We start from the raw sequence: 10,134 nt of genomic DNA, 5'->3' as shown, positions 1-10,134 counted from the left end.
AAGGGGGGGGGGGGGGGGTGAGGTGATGAGAGAGGGGGTTGTTCACCTGGAGTATTTTGTATAATGGTTGTGGTATATACAGGAGAGATGGTTGGTTGATTGGTGGGATTTACAGGAGAGGTGGTTGGTTGATTGGTAGGATTTACAGCAGAGGTGGTTGGTTGATTGGTGGGATTTACAGGATAGGTGGTTGGTTGATTGGTGGGATTTATATACTGTGGTTAATTGGGGGGGGGGGTAGGTGTATTATTATATAGACATATAATAATCATCATAATATAAACATAGATATAGACAGAAACATTGACAGAAAACACAAGTCATAATATAGACAGAAACATAGGCAAGATACACGCCATAATATAGACAAAAACATAGACAAGATACACGCCATAATATAGACAGAAACATAGACAAGATACACGCCATAATATAGATAGAAACATAGACAAGATACACCCCATAATATAGATAGAAACATAGACAAGATACACGCCATAATATAGACAGAAACATAGACAAGATACACGCCATAATATAGACAGAAACATAGACAAGATACACCCCATAATATAGATAGAAACATAGACAAGATACACCCCATAATATAGATAGAAACATAGACAAGATACACCCCATAATATAGATAGAAACATAGACACAAGATACAGTTATAATATAGACAGAAACACAGACCTACAAGAAAATAGACACACGACACACAGAGACACACATTCAGACCCAAGACACACATAGACACAAGGTAAACGATAAAAATTTAACGTGGGCCATTATAAACAAAGAACCTTCAGATAAAGACGTGTCTATTAATAGCAGGCTGAACTTACAGACCTCGCGTTGTAATATTTTCAAAATTAGCATCGACACATTTCTACAGCTAATTTCCACGGCTAATAGATATAACTCACAGCCATAGCTAATTTTTGTATACCTCAATGTTTACATTACTGAAGTTGGGAATGTGGGTGGTTGGGGGAGTGGGGAGGGGAGGGGGGGTGGGGTTGAAGGATGTAGGTGAGGGATAGATGAGCAGGCTGTACCTTAACTCAGGCGGCTGGCGTGAGTCAGAGCTGCTCACGGGATCAAAGATTTAAACACACGGCTCTTTAGACACGCCGGTTAAAGGCCGTCTCCTTCTATTAGCACAGCCAGCCGGTCAAACCGGTTAAACGCCGGTTCTTTCTATTAGCACAACCAGACACGCCTGCTCTTTCTATTAGCACATCCAGACACGCCGGTTAAATGCCGGTTCTTTCTATTAGCACAGCCAGACACGCCGGTTAAATGCCGGTTCTTTCTATTAGCACATCCAGACAGACCGGTTAAATGCCGGTTCTTTCTATTAGCACAGCCAGCCACTGCAAGTTTGTTCCCGTACAAATTGCTGTCGGCTTGTTTTAGATTTACTAATAATAAATAACTATCAAGGCAATGACCCATGTAAATTATGGTGCAAGCTCTACATATATTTACATTGTTATTATCATTGAGACTCACTGATGCAGATATGTGCATTCGATACTCTATGTAAAAAGGGTTTATCTATGCTTCGTGATAAAATAAATCCTTTTTCCCTGAATGCCCATTAATTCAATATTCTGTATGCGCTAATACAGTAATTCTTTATGTCCCAATACCCAGATCCTCATTAATTATGTATACTCCTAATGCCAAGGTATACTGTAATACTGTATGCCTTGCAGTGCTAAGCGGTGCAGTTCATCGTATTACCATCACATTGTATTACCATCACATTGTATTACCATCGCATTGTATTACCATCACACTGTATTACCATCACGTTGTATTACCATCACATTCAGGACAGCGGGAGTTTTGAAAAAAATCACCAACAGTTGACGACATAATTAAAAAAAAGCACCTAAATTAGGATGGCTAATAATTTTAAGGGAGATTAATTTAAGACAGCCATTACTTTAGGTCAGTTAACAATTTAGAACAGCTACTAGCAAGGACTGGGAACGAAGTGGTCTAGCGGTAGAGAGCTACACTGCTAACCCGAGAGTCTCGAGTTCGAACCCGGGTTTAAGACAGTAGACCGTCTCTGAGTCCACCCAGCTCTGATAAGTGCCTAACTCACGCTATGAGGAAATAAAGACGGCTGGGCAAAGTGCTGACCACACTATCATATGCCGAGGACACTGAAACAGGTGAACTCACTTGCTCCATAGACCGTCAGGTTTGGAAAGGGAACTTTACTTACTACCAAGGACAGCACACACTGTGGGAATGACAACTCTTTTCAAACGAAATTCTACTCGCCCTAAGCAATGGAGTTAGGATCGAACACTCCAGCCCGTGGGACGTCTCTTGGTAAACCCACACAGACACGTCATGGGGTACGACAAGGTGGCTGGACAAAAATATTTGACCTCACTAGACTATCGTTTTATCTGTCGAAGTCACCGAAAAGATTGGCTTTACTTTATTAACATACCCGTTGAAAAATGAATAAGGAAACACGTTAAAACATTTTTTTTAAAAATCATAAAAAACGTTTTAATAACAAGCTTTTATGTAATAATGGACTAAAAAGTAGAAAATAAATTATAGACTACTATTTAAATAACTATAAAGAAAAGAGTGGGTCTCTTCCTAAATATTAGACACTACTATTTAAATTACTATAAAGAAAAGCGCGGGTCCCTTTAGTATCTATTGGATACCTTTACTAATATTAAGGAAGACACCCACGCTTTACTTTGTGTCTAATATTTAGGAAGAGACCCACGCTTTTCTATATAAAAAAAAGAGAGTTGACCATGGGTTGTCTTTCCATAACATTTGCTGACACTACATACAATTCCAATCATTTTTTGCCTAAATTTTAAAACTTTCCATAAAATTTGATGGCACAACATACAATTCCACGATTTATTTTTCCAAATATTAAAAATTATACCTAATTACTAATATTCTTCACGCCGCCAGAAAGTTAAGCCACATAAAGACAACTCTACTTACCGGATATTCACAGCTCCGCTTAGCCGAAAACAAATCCTCCACAAAACACCGTTGTTTATACCCGTCGTGTTATTTATAGTCCGAACTTTTTCCCATGCTCTCTAATTTTTTTTACCTCGCCCAGACCTCCCCCCCCCCCCCTCCTCCTCACCTGAATACTCACTCACACGGCCTGAAGGAAACCGGAAGGGACGACCTGGTTCGACTAAAAACCGACCCTGGACAAAACTGGAGTTATTTCGTTACGGACACATTTCGTACTGGAAGTTTTCGTGTGCTGTCGTGACTAGCCCAGTAGGTTTTTTGTTTTAATTAAGTTTTACCTTGCGACACACGTGACAATTTAATGAGTCCATTATGTGATTGTTTGTATATCTACATATAAGCTGTGTTTATTTAAAATATGTGTAGCGACTTAGTAATAACACTTTTCAAATATTTAACATAGATTAGATCAATATAGACTCTCTATATAATATATATAATTTAGAAATGTAGTTTGTTATAGTTGTAGGAGTCGAATTTCAGATTTATGTTCTTAGCTGCGAAAAATTATTATTTTTTAAATTATTTTAAAAATTTAAAAACTAAATCAATGTTTATGTTTGTGCAATACGATCATTTTACTTAAATATAACTGGTATACCTTTAAAAAATATCTTTAAGTAATTATGATTTATTTCCCTCGCATTTTTCGTTTCATTTCCTGGAAGGGCAAAGTTCCATAACTCTCGTGAAATGAGTCGGATATTTATCATAACAGTTCTAGCTCTAAAATAAATATAGGTTCAAAGAATTTGCAGCTGCAAATACTTGAATATATTTTAATGCTAATATAAATTGAGTGAATTACTGAATATGAAGCTATTTTGTACAATTCTTAGAGAACGCTACAAAAATTAAAACGAAAACTCAAGTATGAGAAATCGTAACCAAATTAGCCTGACATTAGCTGGTTAGCATTACACTTGTACACGTTAGCTCTCCACTACATTCAAGGTATGTCGGCCTACACTCCCTTGGTTCTAAAGGCTTGGTTAAATAAAAAAAAAAGAATAAAAAGTATACAGTTATTACATTATTTTCAAATACAGGTGCAAAAGTAGTTATCTTTATTAAAAACATTCATACTTTGTGATAAGAGTAGTTTCCCTTGATTGTTAAACTGGAAATATTAGATTAACGTACTTAATTGTCTGCTTTCACTTCAAAGGGTTTAATCCTATAATTAATTTAGTAACTTTTTTGTGTGCAAATATCCTTTGTAGCAACTAGTGTTTCAACATAGAAGGTAGCAATTTGTATATTTCACAAGAAACAATTCAGAATGAAGAAATTAATTGTGGCTACATTAGAAACAGCAAGCGGGAAATCCTGGTATAAAACAGCCGTTAAACTCACTGAGAAGCAATGATAATCGAATATAAATTGTACACTAAGATATAATTAGGTATTTAATTTTTTTTTTCATTAATGAAGTTAAATTATTAATTACACCTAAAGCTAAACATGGCCCTTGAAGCAGAATGTTATTATTTCCTTCCACACACACAAATTGTTTTTCTGAAAAGGTTGAATTTAATTATTTAATGCAAATTTATATCACCGAAAATTGTATCATTTCTTTTTTCATCAGCAAGGGTTAAAATTAATTATTTATTCAAAATAAATATTATTTTTTTTCACCAGCAAAGGTTAAAATTAGTTATTTATTAAAAATAAATATTACGAAAAATTTAAATTACTTCCCCAGGTAAGTTAATTCACTCTAATCGGGTAGCGGTTTAAGGGTTACAGTGTCAGCACGCCGTTAAAGGGTTAATGCCTCAGCTATCAGCATAGAATAAATAATTGTTTATCTCTAATCTCGCGGCATAAACGCGCTAACGCCTGAGCTAAACGAACTAAAAACCTGAGTTAAATCTGCTAAACATGAGCTAAACCCGCTGAACTCCGACCATAAATGCCATCGCCGATGACGTAGGCTCTTGTCTGTCAATGTCATGTGAATGTGAGCCAAATTTAAAAAAAAAATCTGTTAAGGTGTGTCTCGGAACATTGCACGTGTTGTCTCATTCTGGTATTTAGTATTTACCCCAACCCGCCTGTACTTCGCCCTACAGAAGAACTGTTCCTAAGAAGAGAAAAAAACAACTTAAGACAATAAAAAAATACATAAGAAAGAACAAACAAGGGAGGTAATATCGAGGACCTCAACCAAGGGAAATAATCTCGTGTCTAGCAGACGTGTATGGGGAGTCTAGTCATGGACGACGCTGACCTTATTGCTAAGATTGGGAGAAAAAGGTGAGTAGTTTTGTGTGCCTGGTGTGTCGTTTGAGCCGGGTGACCTAGTGAAAATGTTGCCTGTTACGATTGTTTACCTGAAGATTAGGGCGCACGATCTCATGCATGTCTGTAAGATTTGTTGAATCTAATTTTAATATAGGAAATTTTTGAAGATGTACGTCATTTAGCCTTTCTATTGTCGGTGGCCATAATCGAAGCTTGGTGTCCATAGACAGTGGCCGTCCATTCTATAAAGTAGCCATCCGGCTTTAAGTAGCCATTTGGCTACACATTGTTGTAATAGCAATATGGCCATGCCTTACCATTGGTCACACCGCCTCCTGTAAGTAGTCATTTGGCCATCCATGGTAATAATAGCATTATGGCCATCCCAGAATGCCTTACCATTGGCCATGCCGCTATGTATAGTTGGCCTTTCTAATGTAGGTAATCAATTAGCCACCCGCAGTAAGTAGTCATATGGCCATCCTATTATGTCTATCTATTTGACCACTCCACTGACATTAGCCACTTGGTTACTCCACACTGATGAACCGGTTGACTATGAGTAGACATGATGCTTTTGGTTGTCCGTGATTTATAGTTGTCGTGATCCATGATTGTCGTGATCCATGATTGTCGTGATCCATAGTTGTCGTGATCCATGGTTGTCGTGATCCATGGTTGTAGTGATCCATGGTTGTCGTGGTCCATGGTTGTCGTGATCCATGGTTGTCGTGATCCATGGTTGTCGTGATCCATGGTTGTCGTGATCCATGGTTGTCGTGATCCATGGTTGTCGTGATCCATGGTTGTCGTGATCCATGGTTGTCGTGATCCATGGTTGTCGTGATCCATGGTTGTCGTGATCCATGGTTGTCGTGATCCATGGTTGTCGTGATCCATGGTTGTCGTGATCCATGGTTGTCGTGATCCATGGTTGTCGTGATCCTTGGATGTCCGTGATCCATTACGTTTCAAGTATTTGTCTACCCTCCTTGTACTAAGTAGACCACACTGGATTCAACTAAATAAAAGACAGGGGGGGGGGGGAGAAATAAATAAATAAATAAATAAATAAATATATACATATTATATATATATATATATATATATATATATATATATATATATATATATATATATATATATATATATATATATATATATATATATATATATATATATAGTGTATGTGTGTATCGTTCTATATAAAAAGGGTTTTTCTACCTACTCAATATATGTCCACTTAATCATACACAAGAGAAAAGTAGCCTTGAACGTCTTTTTCTTTTCACGTCTATAGCAAGAAGCTGATATCATGATATCTTACACACAAAGGTCAGAGGTTGCCTACAGATACAACAAACTGAAACACACACCTTTATACTTTACATCTAGAACATGAAAATAAAGCTGATATTATATATTTTACGCAAAGGTCAGAGGTCGCCATACTGAAACACACAGTCCCCGACCCCTCCCCTGAGAGATTCACGAAAGAAACACTTAGTGTAAGATTGGCTGGCGTTAAGTCTATTGTTCTGACTGTTCGTTTTTTGTCATTGTGAATTCTAGACAATACGTAAACATCTACACCACAGCTTATAGTAACAACAGACTCGAGGGTCATTTCCCTTGTAAGTCAACATTAATTGTAACATATATACTCTTACAATATTTTTTCCATTGAGACTTTGAACATAAGTTAACATCCTGGTCAATATTTTAAACAAAATTGATCACCCATCTAACGAACTTTAACGTGAAGTGAGAAAAAAAAATTCTAATTAATTATTTTTAACTTTAATTAGATTTTCTGATAAGAAATAAGATATTCTAATTATATGATTCTAGATATTCGACTAAAGTAACTAATATATATATATATATATATATATATATATATATATATATATATATATATATATATATATATATATGGTTCCATGACAAATGATCTCAGGACAAATGATCTCAGACAAAATATCTCAGACAAAATATCTCAGGACAAATGATCTCAAGGACAAATGATCTCACGGACAAAAGATACCAGGACAAAATATATCAGGACAAATGATATCATGGACAAATGATCTCAGACAAAATATCTCAGACAAAATATCTCACAGCAAAATTTTAATAGTGTCCTGAGATCATTTGTCCTGTCACCATATATATATATATATATATATATATATATATATATATATATATATATATATATATACATATATATATATATATATGAGTGTATATATGTAGGCCTATAGATATTATTCTAATAAGAAGTAACACAACTGTATTATCTACTAGAAACATTACAGTATTTACAGCACCGTTACACTTAGCTCTGGTCGCAGTAGCGTAGCGAGGGGGGGGGGAAATATGTCCCCGGGCGCCGACCTTAGGGGGGGCGCCAAATTGAAAGTTTGAGGGGGGGGTGCAAATGAAAAGTTCGAGGGGGGGGTGCAAATCGAAAGTTTGAGGGGGGGTGCAAATGAAAAGTTCGAGGGGGGGGGGGGGTGCAAATCGAAAGTTTGAGGGGGGGGGTGCAAATGAAAAGTTCGAGGGGGGGGGGGGGTGCAAATCGAAAATTTGCTCTCGAGGGGGCGCCAAATTGGAAGTATGTCCCCGGGCGCGGGGAAGGGTCGCTACGCCTCTGTCTGGTCGTCATCACTGATAGTGGCAGCAACAAACAACATAACAACATCCACACAGCTACGGCATGGGCGGTAGAGAGATAGGGTTGGGGGTGGGGGGATGGGGGGTGGGGGGTGAGTTTCGTAATTTTATAAAGAGGTTATCTGCCGTGTGTAGAAGATTATCAGTCCGACGTCGCAGTTTAACTTTTTTTTAAGTAATAAGAAAACAACAACCACAACAAATGTAAATGTGTAAGCTAAAGTTAAATACGTAGAAAGAGGGGTGCCAGAAAAATATTAGGGGTAGAATTTACATAATCACACTATTGAGTGGGCGGGTTGCTTGGGGTGGGGGGCTTGCGTTTTGGTCGGTAATTCCACGGGCCCAGTGTAAATGACACGACAAAGACTTGTTATTTCGATATAAGTGTAAGACAACATTTGACAGCTCTACTATTTCGGAGGGTTTTGTCCGGTCAACGGCAAACGACGTTCAGAGTTTTTTTTAGGCATCTCTCCGTGTGTGTGTGTGGGGGGGGGGGGGGATGACAGACACCCCACCTACGGATGAAATAAGAAAAATAATTATATGGAAAATAAGTATTTTAATCTATTTCCGACCCCCACGGAAATTTTAAGTGCGCCCCCCCCCCCTTGTCCGCGGAAGTTTGAAGTGCCCCTCTCCCATTAAGAAAAATGAAAATATCTGAAAGAAACCCTGACCCGCTTCCTATTAACAACCATTTACCAAAGTAATAAATGAGAGCAAACAAACGCACGTATCCATAATCCTGTACCCTCACGAAGATGCAACATACTAGGCTAATTACCGAGACCAAACGTTAAACACCAGGTTAAAAAATAAATCGAATTAACTGAATGCTCAAGAAAATAAAAACTGGAATATATTGCATTGTTTCGTTTCTTGGCAAGTTTTTTTTTCACCACGTTTTAGCGGAACTAGTTAAAAAAACCCTCGGAATCAACATCCACTTTTTCAAACCCCATGGCCTTTACTGATATATTATCTAGTTGTATTTAGTCCGACTCTGACGTCATATCCGTTGCCTTTTTGTGCACGTGGTCGCCGTATTTATAGAAGTCTATCTTGATGATGATGGCGAGGGCTGGCTCTCAGATGTTAGGTTAAACTCAAGTGAAGATTTGATACCGCAGGGGAGATCAACAGGTAGGTCACAGGCCTCGTAGATCAGGGGAAAAAACTCCTGCCTCATTTACGCGGCTCGTTTGAATTCGGAAAATATTTTTTTATAAAAAAAAAATGCGTATCTTCATTTTAAGAGGCATTTTAAAATCTCTAATAGAGAGAAGCGGCAGAGATGCAACTTAAATAAATAAAAAAAGCTTTAGAAAAACAAATTTTAAAAATGTTTCTGGCAAACTTTCTTTGTGGGTCGTCCATAAATGAAGTCGGAGTTGACTTTGTAGATGGGGAGGGGGGGGGGGGGGGGCGTTTATATTTTACAAATCTGGTCTTTGTTTCTAAATTCTTTAACACTTTTCTTTTTGTAAGAACTTTGGTGAAAAAAAAAGGGGGGGGGGGGCATGTGACGTTATAGGTGTTCTGGTTCTTTTTGACGATAAAGAATGATGGGTTGTAAATGGAAGCAGGGGGGGGGGGGTGCAGGTAAATCGGTTAAAACTTCATGACGTAATGGACTGTCCTTTAACGGGAACACTTGGTTGGCGCTCAGCACACATTAAAAGTAATCAGGACACCCTCATTTTATTTGGCTAGAGTGGTTTGGTGCAGATTACAATAATTTGCACTGAATCCTTATAGGGGAGAGGGACGGCGTGGTCGAATGGTAGAGTATACGACTACTGACCCGTAAGTCTCGAGTTCGAGTCCGGGTTCAGTCAAAGGAACGTCCATGAGTCAAACCATCTCTGATGGGTACCTAACTCACGTTAGGGAAAGTATAGTCGGCTGGGCATAGTGCTGACCACACTACATCTTTATATGCCGAGTTCACAGAAACAGGTGAACTCTACTTCACTTATACCACGGACCGACAAGTTCGAATGAGTACTTTACTATATGAGTACTATTACCTTATAAGGGAAAAGTACCATGGACTTTACTGTGTAGTTCGGCTCAGAGCGGTGGAAGTTTTTTGTCAGCTCACCAACGTCACTGACTCATTGCTTTACTCATAGCACGCAGACTTGG

At 38.0% G+C, this 10,134-nt stretch overlaps 1 protein-coding gene across 4 annotated transcripts in view; it reads left to right on the top strand.

The window, feature by feature from the left end:
- The first annotated feature begins 3,167 nt into the window (after positions 1–3,167).
- Positions 3,168–10,134, top strand: part of LOC131932792 (E3 ubiquitin-protein ligase TRIM56) — a 54,425-nt gene continuing 47,458 nt past the window's right edge. For 3 of the 4 annotated variants that reach the window (XM_059289700.1, XM_059289703.1, XM_059289704.1), the window contains exons 1-2: positions 3,168–3,300; positions 5,095–5,313. In XM_059289700.1, the coding sequence (XP_059145683.1) occupies positions 5,258–5,313 (56 nt within the window). In that variant the 5' untranslated portion in view covers positions 3,168–3,300; positions 5,095–5,257. The remainder of the gene's footprint in view (positions 3,301–5,094; positions 5,314–10,134) is intronic. The other variant, XM_059289701.1, reaches the window with a different exon arrangement.

The sequence above is a fragment of the Physella acuta genome, unplaced genomic scaffold (assembly GCF_028476545.2).
Source record: "Physella acuta isolate Inbredline_101_S28 unplaced genomic scaffold, ASM2847654v3 ptg002283l, whole genome shotgun sequence".
In the NCBI taxonomy this organism is placed as follows: Eukaryota; Metazoa; Mollusca; class Gastropoda; family Physidae; genus Physella; species Physella acuta.
This window is presented reverse-complemented; position numbering and strand designations above follow the sequence as displayed.